At 46.6% G+C, this 13,634-nt stretch overlaps 1 protein-coding gene across 5 annotated transcripts in view; it reads left to right on the top strand.

The window, feature by feature from the left end:
• Positions 1-9,461, top strand: part of RCAN1 (regulator of calcineurin 1) — a 42,572-nt gene extending 33,111 nt beyond the window's left edge. For 2 of the 5 annotated variants that reach the window (XM_074533737.1, XM_074533744.1), the window contains exons 2-4: positions 1,513-1,686; positions 4,022-4,181; positions 7,123-9,461. In XM_074533737.1, coding sequence (XP_074389838.1) covers positions 1,513-1,686; positions 4,022-4,181; positions 7,123-7,286 — 498 coding nt within the window. In that variant the 3' untranslated portion in view covers positions 7,287-9,461. Of the gene's footprint in view, positions 1-1,512; positions 1,687-4,021; positions 4,182-5,976; positions 6,132-6,673; positions 6,899-7,122 lie in introns of those variants that run through there. The other 3 variants (XM_074533726.1, XM_074533730.1, XM_074533727.1) reach the window with 2 other exon arrangements.
• Positions 9,462-13,634: the final 4,173 nt, after the last annotated feature.

The following is a 13,634-nucleotide window of genomic DNA, read 5'->3' as shown; positions in this document are numbered from 1 at the left end:
GTAACTATCCTTAATAATTTATTATGAAATATTTTTGTCAGAGATTTCATTTCCCTGCAATGGCTTTTGGAAGCGGAGGTTGTTTCTGATGGAATACTTGGAATAAATAAGTAAATAAATGAATAAATGAATAAATAACACAGCAGCCTCAGTTTGTGTGGGAGTTCAGAGCTGCTCCCTGCTGCTGTTCCTTCACTGATTTTGGCAGTGAATTTGTAATCCATGTGATTCTCCTGGGCTTTTTTTTCCTGGTAATACTATAAGGAATCCTCTTGGGTCTGTATTTAGCTGATTTGCAATATAAAATAAATAATAATGTAAATATAAAAGAAAATAAAATACTTATCAGTCCTGATACAGTGAGCTGTTACTGCTAAGATACCTTAAGGACAAAAATAACTTTTTTTTTTTTTTTGAAGTGTCATAGTGATAAAGTGATATTTCTGATCTCTATAATCACATATTTAAATAAATTAAAATTAGGAAAAAGATTTCTGTCTTTAAATACAGAGTGAGAAGTTGGAAATGGAATTTTTGGGTTTACTTTCCATGGTTCTGTCTCACCTTTGAGATATACCAATTTTGAGGTTCCCAAACACCAGCTCAGGGTCCTGCTCCTGTTTCAGAGCTCATTCTGAAGAAGTTGCAGAAGCAGAGCAGCTCTGATTTTAAAATCTCTTTAAAATAGAATGATTTTATACCCAGCTGTGGTGAGCGTGTGAAGTGCAGCTTCTCAGGGAGGAAAACGAAATTCTGAATTAATTTCTGCCTTCTTATGTAATTTCCCTGCTTTTTTTTCCCCCCTACTAATTCAAAATATTACAGTAAAAAACCCTCAATGGAATAATGTTTATTGTGGCTTTATCCTGAGTTTCTGGGAAGCTTTTAGGGAGAGAAAATATCTGGAAATTCCCCCAATTTGCATCCATTGGAATAAAAGCCTTGGGAAGGGCCTGGCAGCTCCTCTGGTGTCTCTGGGATCCTGCAGGGACAGGGAAGCACTTTCCAGAAATTCAATTCAGAATAGCAGGAGATGTTCATGGACTTCATTCTTGGTGCTGAGTCACTGCAGAAAATCACATTTAGCTGGAAAATCAGGATTTTTTCCTGTTTCTCTATGAAAACTTGTGGTGGTTCCTTTGAAATTTGCACATCTGGGCAAAGGCTTGGCGGAGTTTTTTTTTTTTTTCAAGGTTTTTGGGTATTAATTTTCTAAGAGACATTTCAATATCTTCTGTAGCTAAATTAGAGTGTCTTGTCCAACATTAATTTATGGTAATAAGATAATAAGTGATAACATCATTTATTATTATTATTGATGTATTTGGAGGATACAGAAATCAGGGATAAGGTAGACAACTTCATTCTAGAAAGGAAAAGGAAAATAAACAAAGCTGTTACAATAATCAATATTCAAGAGTGGTAATTTGCCTTATTACTAACTTCTCATTTAGAATTAATTCCTTTTTTAGTGTTTAATGCTGATTTTCTCCTCTGCTCCTTTGTCTCCAGGCCAAGTTTGAGTCCCTGTTCCGCCCCTATGACAGGGACCTCACCTTCCAGTATTTTAAGAGCTTCAAAAGAGTGAGGATAAACTTCAGCAACCCTTTGTCTGCAGCAGATGCCAGGATCCAGCTGGACAAGACAGAATTCCTTGGAAAAGAGCTCAGACTCTATTTTGCTCAGGTAAAAAAAGCTGCTTGGGATTAAAGCTTTCCTTGTTCTGACTGCCACAAATCCTCCTGATGTGGAGGACTTCTTTTTCCAAGCTGGTGTTTGGAAAACCCCAATTTTGGGGTTAAATTTTGGGATTGGGATGACAGGGTTGGAAAGATGATGGGAATTTTGGGAACTGAACCCTTTTTTTACACTGGGTTTTGTGCATGTTTCTTCTTGGTCTTCTCAAGTCATTTGCCTTCTTTTGTAGAGTTTCTCCCAAGTTTCTGGAAATCTGGGAATTGTTTCAAAGAGTTTATTATCCCAGCATCCCAGAATTCCTTTGTGGTCATTTTTTGTCAGATGAATTCGAGAATCCAGGGTTGTTCCAGAGCTCCACGCATTTGGAGGCTGTTGATATTTCCCAATTTTTTTAATAACCTTGGATGTGGAATGAGAACATTCCAAGAATTTAAAGGGCTGGGGGAGGCTGGGTGGGTTCTGCCAGCACCCAGGGAGTTCCTGAGGGATCCAGAGTGTGGAGATGCCCATGCCAGGCTGGGAGATGCCCATGCCAGGCTGGAGCTGAACATTCCAGACTGGGAGATGCCCATTCCAGGCTTGGAGCTCCACATTTAATGTTGGAGCTGCACATTCCAGGACTGGATCTGCACGTTCCAGGCTCAGAGCTGAATGTCCCAGGCTCTCCCTGCCCATCCCAGGCTCTCCCTGCCCATTCCAGGCTTGGGGATCTCCACCAGAGCAGCTCTGGAGCTCCCTGCTCTCTGCTCCTGCCCAAACTCGGGCTCTGGCATCAGGCTGCTTTTCCAGCTGCTTTTCCAGCTGCTTTTCCTTCTGAAAATCGAGTGGGGAAAATGAATCCAGAAGTGTTGGGACACCTCCCATGATCCAGGTTATTTTTGTCCCTGCTGGAATTCCCTCCACTACCACTTTTGGGAATGACTCCCGGCACCATTTGTCACAAGGCCTTAGAGGCCCTGTCCTGCTGGAGGTGTGGGAGGGCAGGTTTGGGTTTTAGGGAAGAAAATCCCATTGGAATTTCCCTGGGAGCTGTGTCCTGGAGGTGTGGGAGGGCAGAGCTTTGGGTTTTAGGGAAGAACATCCCGGTGGATCAGAGCTGTGTCCTGGCTGGTGCTGCCACCCTGAGTGCCGGGCAGGGCACGACAGCCTCGGGATGAGGGGATGCAGGGATGAAAGGATGCTGGGATTGAGGGATGTGGGAATTGAGGGAAGCAGGAATTGAGGGATTTGGGGATTCAGGAATGATGGCACTGAGGGATGCAGGAATTCAGGGATTTGGGGATTCAGGAATGCTGGCACTGAGGGATGCAGGAATTCAGGGATTCTGCAGGCAGTCAAGGATGCAGGGATTCAGGCATGCAGGGATTCAGGCATTCAGGAGTGCAGCCATTCAGGGATGCAGGAACTGAGGGATGCAGGGATTTGGGAATTCAGGGATGCAGGGATACAGGATAGAGGGATGCAGGCATTCAGGGATGCCGGGGTGCAGGGATGCAAGAATTGAGGGATGCAGGGATGCAGGCATTCAGGAATGCAGGGATTGAGGGATGCAGGCATTCAGGGATGCAGGGATTGAGGGATGCAGGCATCCAGGGGTTCAGGCATGCAGGAATTTGGGCATTCAGGGATGCAGGATTGAGGAATGCAGGCATTCAGGGGTGTAGGGATGCAGGCATTCAAGGATTATGGCGTGCATGCACTCAGGGATGCAGGAATGGAGGGATTCAGGGATGCAGGAATGGAGGGATTCAGGGGTGCAGGAATTGAGGGATTTAGGCATTGAGGGATGCAGGAATAGAGGCATTCAGAGATGCAAGGACTATGGGATGCAGGGATTCAGGGATGCAGAAATTCAGGGATGTAGGAATGGAGGGATTCAGGAGTGCAGGCATTTGAGGATGCAGGAATTGAGGGATGCAGGGGTGCAGGAATTGAAGAATTTAGGCAGGAATAGAGGCATTCAGAGATGCAAGGACTATGGGATGCAGGAATGGAGGGATTCAGGCATTGAGGGATGCAGGCATTCAGGGATGCAGGAATAGAGGCATTCAGAGATGCAAGGACTATGGGATGCAGGAATGGAGGGATTCAGGCATTGAGGGATGCAAGGACTATGGGATGCAGGGATTCAGGGATGCAGGAATAGAGGGATTTGGGCATTGAGGGATGCAGGCATTTAGGGATGCAGGAATTCAGGCATTCAGAGATGCAAGGACTATGGGATGCAGGGATTCAGGCATTCAGGGCTATGTGGATGCAGCATTGAGGAATTCAGGGATGCAGCATTCAGGGACACTTTGGGGGGCTCTGGTTTCTCTTGCAGACTTTGCACATCGGGAGCTCCCACCTGGCCCCCCCAAACCCAGACAAGCAGTTCCTGATCTCCCCTCCTGCCTCTCCTCCCGTGGACTGGAAGCAAGTGGAGGATGCCACTCCAGTCATTAACTATGACCTTCTGTATGCAATCTCCAAGCTAGGACCAGGTAAGAAGGTGGAAAAACCAGAATTTTGGTGGAGGAAAACACCTCAAAACTTCCTGGAATTCTAAAACTTTTCCAAGAAATTTTTATTTCTGTTTATTTTTGTTTATATTTTCTGGTTATTTTTCTTTCCATTTATATATTTTAGTTCCATTTATATTTTAGTTCTATTTATATTTTCTTTCTATTTATATTTTATTTCTAATTTTATTTTAGTTGTATTTATATCTTGGCTTTATTTTATTTATTTTTATTTGTATTTTATTTCTGTTTATTTTTATTTCTATTTATATTTTATTTCTATTTATATTTTAGTCTTTTTTTTCCATTTATATTTTATTTCTATTTATTTTACTTTCTATTTATATTTTCTTTCTATATTTATTTTCTTTCTATTTATTTTTATAAATTTCTACTTCTATTTTCTTTTTCTATTTTTTCTTTTTTTTTTCCTTTCTATTTATATTTTCATTTCTATTTTTTCTTTTTCTTTTTATTTCTGTTTTTCTCAGAGGAGGAAACTGCTACTGAGTGTAGGAGGAACTATCAGTATGAACGTAAAATTCTTTGGAATTTAAGAGGGATAAATTCCTGCCCCTCCTTTCCCCAGTGATTCATGATCACATCCTTGATTTCCCTTTTCTCCCATATTTTATACAACTTATCCATGAAAATTGGTGCAAATTAATCTTTCCTTAAATCCAGCTCAGATTTAACCTGTTTGGGGCAGTATTATTAATTTTAGGGGAGAGAAAAATGGTCACATTTAATAACATTGAACAGAATTAAATTACTCTTATTATATGAAAATAATTATTCTCATTAATAAGATTAGAGAAAATAAAAACTGTGTCAGATTCATTTTACTGGAGAATTTTTAAAATTCCTGTTCACCTCCCAACTTAGGGAATTGTATAGGATGGAGAAAAGGGCAGGGCACAATTTTGAGCTCCCCCCATCAAGAATCCTCCTCAGTAAATATTCTTAATAATTTATTATGAAGTATTTTTAGCAGAGATTTTATTTCCCTGCAATGGGTTTTGGAAGCAGAGGTTGTTTCTGATGGAGCACTTGGAATAAATAAGTAAATAAATGAATAAATGAATAAATAACACAGCAGCCTCAGTTTGTGTGGGAGTTCAGAGCTGCTCCATGCTGCTGTTCCTTTACTCCAAGTTTTGCTTCCAAATTTTAGGAAAACCAAAAAGAAACTTTAAAACAAATATTTTAGGCCCTTCCAAGCATTAAAAATTTGTCGTTTTTCCGTTACTGAGCATTCTTATGAAATTTTCCCACCTAAAAACCCCATTGAAAATTCACCATGTCCCATTTCCTAAAAAAAAAAAACCCATTGAAAGTCACCACGTCACATTGCCTAAAAAAGAACGATTAGAGATTCTCCATGTCCAGTTTCCTAAGGAATTTCCCCACCTAAAAACCCCATTAAAAAGTCACCATGTCCCATTTCCTCAGCAATTTCCCCCCCTGAAGAAGCCCCCAGGTGCCGTTTCCACAGGAATTCCCCATCATGGAAGAACCTTCAGGTGACATTTCCTAAGGAATTCCTCACCTAAAAACCCTGTGGAAAAGCCTCCAGGTGACATTTCCTCAGGAATACTCCACCAAAAAACCCATTAAAAAATCACCATGTCCCATTTCCTCAGGAGTACCCCACCTAAAAACCCCATTAAAAACCCCCCAGGCACCCTTTCCTCAGGAATTCCCCACATGGAGCAGCCCCCAGGTGCCCTTTCCTCAGGAATTCCCATTTTCATTCCCATTTTCCCTCCTCCCTCAGGGGACAAGTACGAGCTGCACGCTGCCACAGCCACCACCCCCAGCGTGGTTGTCCACGTGTGTGAGAGCGACCAGGAGGGCGAGGCCGAGGAGGAGCCCAAAAAACTCAAACCCAAAATTTCCTCAGGAATTACCCCCTAAAAACCTCCTGGAAAAGCTCCCAGGTGTCCTTTCCTCAGGAATGCCCCACATGGAAAAGCCCCCAGGTGACATTTCCTAAGGAATACCCCACATGGAAAAGCCCCCAGGTGCCCTTTCCTCAGGAGTTCCCCACCTAAATCCCCCATGGAAAAGTCACCATGTCCCATTTCCTTAGAAATTCCCCACCAAAAACCTCCATGAAAAAGCACCCAGGTGCCCTTACCTCAAGAATACTCCACCTAAAAACCCCATTAAACCCCCACCAGGTTCCCTTTCCTCAGGAATTCCCCACATGGAAGAGCCCCCACGTTCCCTTTCCTCAGGAATTCCTCACTAAAAACCCCATTGAAATTCACCATGTCCCATTTCCTCAGGAATACTCCACCTAAAAACCCCATTAAACCCCCCCAGGTTCCCTTTCCTCGGGAATTCCCCACATGGAGCAGCCCCCAGGTGCCCTTTCCTCAGGAATACTCCACCTAAAAACCCCATTAAACCCCCACGAGGTTCCCTTTCCTCAGGAATTCCCATTTTCATTCCCATTTTCCCTCCCTCAGGGGACAAGTACGAGCTGCACGCTGCCACAGCCACCACGCCCAGCGTGGTTGTCCACGTGTGTGAGAGCAACCAGGAGGGCGAGGCCGAGGAGGAGCCCAAAAAACTCAAACCCAAAATTTCCTCAGGAATTACCCCCTAAAAACCTCCTGGAAAAGCTCCCAGGTGTCCTTTCCTCAGGAATACCCCACATGGAAAAGCCCCCAGGTGCCCTTTCTTCAGGAATACTCCACCTAAAAACCCCATTAAACCCCCCCAGGTTCCCTTTCCTCAGGAATTCCCTACATGGAGCAGGCCCCAGGTGCCCTTTCCTCAGCAATTCCCCACCCAAAAACCCCTTTAAAAAATCACCATGTCCTGTTTCCTAAGGAATTCCCCACATGGAAGAGCCCCCAGGTTCCCTTTCCTCAGGAATTCCCATTTTCATTCCCATTTTTCCCTCCTCCCTCAGGGGACAAGTACGAGCTGCACGCTGCCACAGCCACCACGCCCAGCGTGGTTGTCCACGTGTGTGAGAGCAACCAGGAGGGCGAGGCCGAGGAGGAGCCCAAAAAACCCAAACCCAAAATCATCCAGACCCGGCGGCCCGAGTACAGCCCCGCCTCGCTGAGCTGAGGCCGGCCCGGCGCCGCTCCCTCCGGAGGAAATCCGCCTTTCCAAGGAGCTTTCCAGGGATTTGCCGTGGAGAAGCGCCCGGCTGTGGTGCCGCAGCTGCAGGAGGAGGAGCCCAGGTTTGCTGCACGTAAAGGAATTCCCTGCTCGGTTTGGAGCCTTGATCCGAGTGCTGAGCGAATTCCCACGTGCTGGGAGCGCAGGATGGGAGAAGGGGACATTTTGGGGACAAACTGGGCTTACTCTGCGGGACAGTTCCTTGTTGTGACACCCCTGATGGGTGTTTGGAAAACCTTGGGATGACAGGGTTGGAGAGATGATGGGAATTTTGGGAATTTAACCCTTTTTCTTACACTAGGTTTTGTGCATGTTTCTTCTTGGTCTTCTCAAGTCATTTGCTTTCTTTTGTAGAGTTTCTCCCAAGTTTCTGGAAATCTGGGAATTGTTTCGAAGTATTTATTATCTCAGCATCCCAGAATTCCTCCTGGATGTGTACATACATGATATATTTATATTTGGTTTTATTGGCACTCATTTTCCAGCAGGATCCAATTCCTCCAGCACCTGCTTTTGGTGCTCTGGAAGTTGTGCTTTTAAAATTTGAACCTTTGGAATTCCTGCAGCGGGTTTTACCTGGCAAAGCAGTGGAAAAGCGTGCAATAGGAGAATTGTTGGAATACATGGATTTTAAATTATTTTAAGTTCAGGTAATTTATATCTCCAATAGGATTTGTTTGGGAGCTTTGACTCGAGGGGTGAAAAAAGGACTCAAATAATGCTGATGGTGCATATTCAGAGCAGGGGAATTTTTCCAGTGAGAAAAAACAACTATGGAGAAACTTGAATCTGCATTTTTGGTGAGTAAAGATTTGCTTGGTATTGGAAAATTCCACCCAGGAAGCAGTGAGGAGAGCTGGAGTGCCTTTTCCTTGTCCATTCCTACTCCAAGCTGCACATTTGGATCTTTTTCTACTGGTTTTGGATATCAAAAAATCCAAACTTTCTGAGCTTTGCTTCCAAACTCAGCTGGGATGAAATGCTTCATGCCAAGGAATGCTGATTTAAGCAATGGGAATATGTGGGAGAAGCTTTTTTATGGCAGTATTTAAAGGCTCCTAAATGCAAATTTTAAAGAAGAAAGATGGCAGAAATATTTTAATACTGTTTTTTAAACTGGAGATCCTCACCTTGAAACAGGGGTCAGGATTTTTTTTGGAGGAGACAGGAATTGCTATCCCTAGGAAATGCCACTTGGGGTCTTGGAAAAGGGATGTTGGAGCCTCTCATTGTGTTTTTAGGAATCAAACTGGGGCTCTCTCCTGGTTTGCCCTTGCCACAGCTGGTCTGAGAAGAGATTGAAGCAAATGTTGACTCTTTGACACCTCAGTTTTTTAAATAATATTTGTTTTAAAAAGAGTGGAGCCATTCCAGGCCACGGTGCAGGGAAACAGGGTGTTTGGAAGGCCTGGAATTCCTGACTGGAACACAAAGGAGGGCCTGGAGACCAGGAATACACTGAATTTCCTGCTCTGGCTTGGATTGTTACTCCCTGGGAGGTGGAGCAAAGCCTGGACCTGGTTGAGAAGAGCTGATTCCGTGGATTGCTGGAGCTGCACACACAGGAAAATCAGATTATTCTGGGTTGCCCTCAGCTGGCTCCACGTGCTGCATTCAACACCCAAAAGAAAGGAATTGATGGAGGAAAACTTTGCAGGTTTGCCACAACTGCCTTGAAGCCTTTCCAAGACTTTTCCATGTTTCTCAAATGCCTGCTGGACTCTGTGTCTCACCACATTCAGGTCAAAGCATTGGGAATAATTCCTGTCCTGTCCTTCTTCCATGAGAAATCAAAGCATGACTTTGGCAGTCAAAACCCAGGTGGCTGCTGCTGTGTTCCCTCCAAAAGCAGAGCTGCTTTTCAGTTCAAACCATCAATAAATCTGATTTTTGTCATCCTAATACCTGACCCCTGCCTGAGGTGGGGACCATGGAAATCTTGGAATGCTCTCAGTGTGTTCCTGCTTGGATCTGCCACCTCCTGTCCCCATGACTCCAGTGTGCTGCTTGCTTTTTCTGGTTATTTTTGTAATGTTCCAATGGATGCTTTAGTTGGTATTTTATACACTTGTATAGCACGGGGCAGATTGAAATTAAAATATTTTGTTGTCTTCTTGTAAATGTCCTGGTGTTTTCTGCACAGAACCACTCCCAAGTTCAGCACCAAAATGGGAATTTTCAGCTTCCAAATGTTGTGCCAGGCCCTCAGAAATTGATGCCTTGGAAAGGTTTCCAACCTTCAGAGAATTGCATGAGCTCCACATGGGAGAATCTGCTCATGAATAAAACCCTGGGGGGATGTTCCAAACCTGATTTAAGTTCCTGATAAAGGTATCAGCATCTTCCTGCTCCAGAATAATCCCTGGGCATTGGGAATACATGAAATATTTCTATTAAAAATGAACAATTTGGGGTTTTTTTTTTGCAGAGAGGTTCTGGATTCCCACCCCTGGAAGTGTCCAGGGTCAGGTTGGACGGGGCTTGGAGCAGCCTGGGATGGTGGGAGGTGGAGGGAGATGATCCCAAACCATCCCATGATTCCTGAAGCTCCTGGAATACAGAAATACATCACTATTTAATGGCTTCACCTGAGAACTTTAAATCCTTTTGCTGCAAAAGGAATTAGGGAAACAGTGAAGGTTTTGCTGTGTGAAGGGATGGAAGTCCTGTGATGGCAGAAAGGAATTTCTGGTGCCCAATTAAAGCCCTGCCTCATTAAAGAGGTGAAGGCAGCGACCTCAAAAGGACCAAAGCTGGTTTTTAATCAGTTTTGTTTTCCAGAGCAGCCCCAAGGGTGGAAACTTTGAGTCCATCAGAAGCTTCTTGTTCAGTCCACGCTTGGCAGGGGTGGGGAAGGAATGAACTGCAGAGCTCTGGAGCCATTTGAACAATTTTTGAACCCTTTGTGAACAATTCCAGCAGGGATTTTGCCCATGGCCTCATCACCTGCCTGCTCCAGTTTGGCTTGGCTTAAGGAACACAAGTTCTTCCTTTTTGCTTTTATCCTGCCTTGCCCAGCACACTTCAGAAACATTTTCCAGAGAATTATTCCTTGCTAATGCTTTTAATAATTCATAATGGAGCTGGGAAGACAAAACAACGATGAAGACATTCCCCAAGACACTGGTGAAGAACATTTTGACACTAAACTTTCAATCAATACCAAATTTTCAGCGCTACAGGCAGTGAGGCAGGAGCACAGAGGTGACTCCAGTGACAGGGGACAGCATGGAGCTGGCAGGGCTGGATTTATCTTCCCTGACAACATTTCCATTGATAACAGGGAACTGTCACATTCCAGGCCTTGTCATGCTGAGTGTTGTTTGTGTTTTCCTGCCAGGAATTCCTTTTGTTTGGAGTTCCTTTGGAAATGGCTGGAAAACTCATCCTGGGAGGAGCAGCTGGACAAGAGGAGGCTCAGGGGGGACCTCAGTGCTCCCCAAAACTCCCTGACAGGAGGGCCAGGGAAAGGAGGAGAGGGAATCCCGTGGGCTGGGATTGCACCAGGGCAGATGGCTCCAGCTGGAGATTGGAAAATAAAATTTCCCTTCACTGGAATGGGCACAGGGTGGGCCCAGGTGGCTCTGGAATGTCCCAGCAGGAGCCCCCAGAGCCCCCCTTTCCCTGCTCAGGGCTGGGCACTGCCAGGGCAGGAGCTGTGCCCCTGTGAGGGGAATTGCTGGGCATCCATCCCTGCCCATCCCTCGGGTCCCGTCCCTTGGCACCACTGGGAAGAGCCTGGAGCATCCACTGGCACCCTGATGGATGCCCAGGGCTGGAGACCAAAGCTTCCATTGAAGATAAATCAAGTGAATCAATTTCCTTTGTGAAAGTTTCTGAAAGGAATTTCTTTCTCTGTGCCCCTCTGGCAATCTGTGGGGTGTTTGGGTCGGAGCTGCCCAGGGAGGTTTGGGGTCTCTGTCCCTGGGAGTGCCAGGAGGGCTCTGGATGTGGCCTTGGGGTGATGCTGGTGCTGCTGGGGTGGGCCTGGATGCTCCTGAAGGCTCTTCCCACCTGAAAAACCTGGGATTGGAGCCTTGAAGTGGGGCTGAGTGGCTGGAGCTGAAGGATTTCCAGAGGCACGAGGAGGTGCCCATAGGTGGAGCTCAATATCCAGCAATGGCATTCATTATCCCGAATAAAACCAGCTCTGGCTCCCAGCCCCTCAGCAGATGCTGGAAAAGATCTCTGACAGATCCCTGCCAGCCCTCGGCATTCCAGGATCCCACCTTCACAAACTGCTGCTCTGCATTTCCCTGTGGAAATCTCTTCCAAGGAGCACCCACAGAGAAAAGTGGCTGCATCCAGATGGAAAAGGGAAATTTTGGGTGCTGCTTGTGGCTCTGCAGGAGTGATCCCAATCCCCACGGCATGTGGGATGTACAGAGAGCTCATCCAAATAATTCCCTGCTGGGAATCACTGTCAGGGTGATGGAAGAGCCTGGAGGAGGCTCCTGGGGGAGCTCAGAGCCTGAAGGGGGCTATGGAAAGGAGGGAGAGGGGTTTGGTACATGGGCAGAGAGTGCCAGGACTCTGGGAATGGCTTTAAATTGAAGGAGGGCAGGGCTGGGTGGGATTTTGGGAATTGGGAATTGTTCCCTGGCAGGGAATTCCCTCCCTGCATCCCTGGCAGTGCCCGAGGCCAGGCTGGACACTGGGGACAGTGGGAGGTGTCCCTGCCTGTGGAACATGGAAATGATCCTGAAAATCCCTCCCAGCCCAATTCTGGGGTTCCCTTAAGTGCCTTTATCACCAGCATGGGTTGTTTTGACCTTTTCTAGGAGCTGAACCGTGCTGGGTTGAGCCTTTGTAAATAAAGTAACAATGCATTTATTGATGTGATTCGAGTGGGAAAATGCAGGACCTGCCATAAAAAGCAGCTTTTCCTTCTCAGCAGCACAGCCCTCCCCAGAGCTGTGCCAGTGCCTTCCCTGGGAGGCAGTGGGAGCCTGGCTGGCTCCACGTGCTGCCAAGGCATGGAAAGTTCCTGCTGAACCCTCTCCCACACAGCCCCAGCTTGGCAGAGGGATTGCCATGGGCTGCACCCGCTTTTGGATCTGCTGGATGGATTCTGGCTGCTCAGGCTGCGTCCTGGGTCAGCAGGAGCGGCTGGGACGTGCAGGAATGCTGGGCTGGGAGCTGCCCAGCCCCACTGCCCTGGCATTAACCTGGGGCACAGTGTCCATTGGGCTGCCCTGAGAGAGCAGAGCTCCCAGAGCTGAGCTCCTGCAGAGGGGACGCTTACTCAGCACACTGCCTGGGGCTTCTCTTGGCTGGGTTTGCGTCAGGGTTTTAATGTCATGTGGATCTTTTTAGTGTTGTCTGAGACTTCAGAGGGAAGAGCTGGGGCTCATCCAGCCTTTCCTGGTGGGTGCAGCAGCCCCGTGTTCTTCTGGAAGATTCCCTGAGGGAGCGGCCTCAGGCTGGGCCAGGGCAGGCTCGGCTGGGACAGCAGCAGCAATTTGCCCATGGAAAGGGAGCTCAGGCTGTGCAAACCCAGGGCACACAGGGAATATTTCTGTGTCTGCTCTGGGGTGCCCTGAGCCCCAGGGCAGCACTGACTCTGACCCTCATCCATGGAGAAAGTTTCCTAAACTCCAGAACAGACTGGAATCCACAAAAGTGTGAAATAGGTTATACAGAGCAGTGCAGGTGCATCACTTGGTGAGAAATTGAGGTTTTGGGGTTTTTAGTGTGTTGTGGATGGCAGCAAGATGGAGGGCACGGGGTGCTGTCCTGGATTTCTTCTTCATGCTGCTTCTTCCTCCTTCTCCATGGGTTTGGGTGGCATTTTGTAATTGGGCAGAAAAGCCCCCATTGCAGCTCTGTGGGATCAGTTATTGGGTTAAAAGGGAAAATAATCCAGGTGTCAGTTCTTCATTGGATAGTTCAGTCTTAAAAGACCTTGGAACAAGAGATTGTTGGCCATTTTGTACCTTCTAATGAAAAGCTGCAGAACTCACAGCAGTGAGACTGTTTCACTGATAACAAATAATAAACACCCGAGTGCAAACATGAATTACTGTCCCAAGTGCCTTCAATCCAGACCCAGATAAACCCACAACCGGCACTGACACACCAGGCCTTGGCAGGGGCTGCCCAGGAAGCTTTGCAGTGCCCATCCCTGCAGGTGTCCCCTGGAGGTGGCACTGAGTGCTCTGGGCTGGGCACAAGGTGGGCACAGCTGGCACTGCATGGGCTGGCAGGGCTGTGCCAGCCCTGGGGATTTGGGGATTTGGGGATTCAAGAAACACAGGATGGGACCCCTTGGGCAGTGCCTTGTACAGCCAGAGC

The sequence above is a fragment of the Zonotrichia albicollis genome, chromosome 2 (genome assembly GCF_047830755.1).
Source record: "Zonotrichia albicollis isolate bZonAlb1 chromosome 2, bZonAlb1.hap1, whole genome shotgun sequence".
Taxonomy (NCBI): domain Eukaryota; kingdom Metazoa; phylum Chordata; class Aves; order Passeriformes; family Passerellidae; genus Zonotrichia; species Zonotrichia albicollis.
Note: the sequence above shows the minus strand (reverse complement) of the source record. Positions and strands in the feature narration are given on the sequence as shown.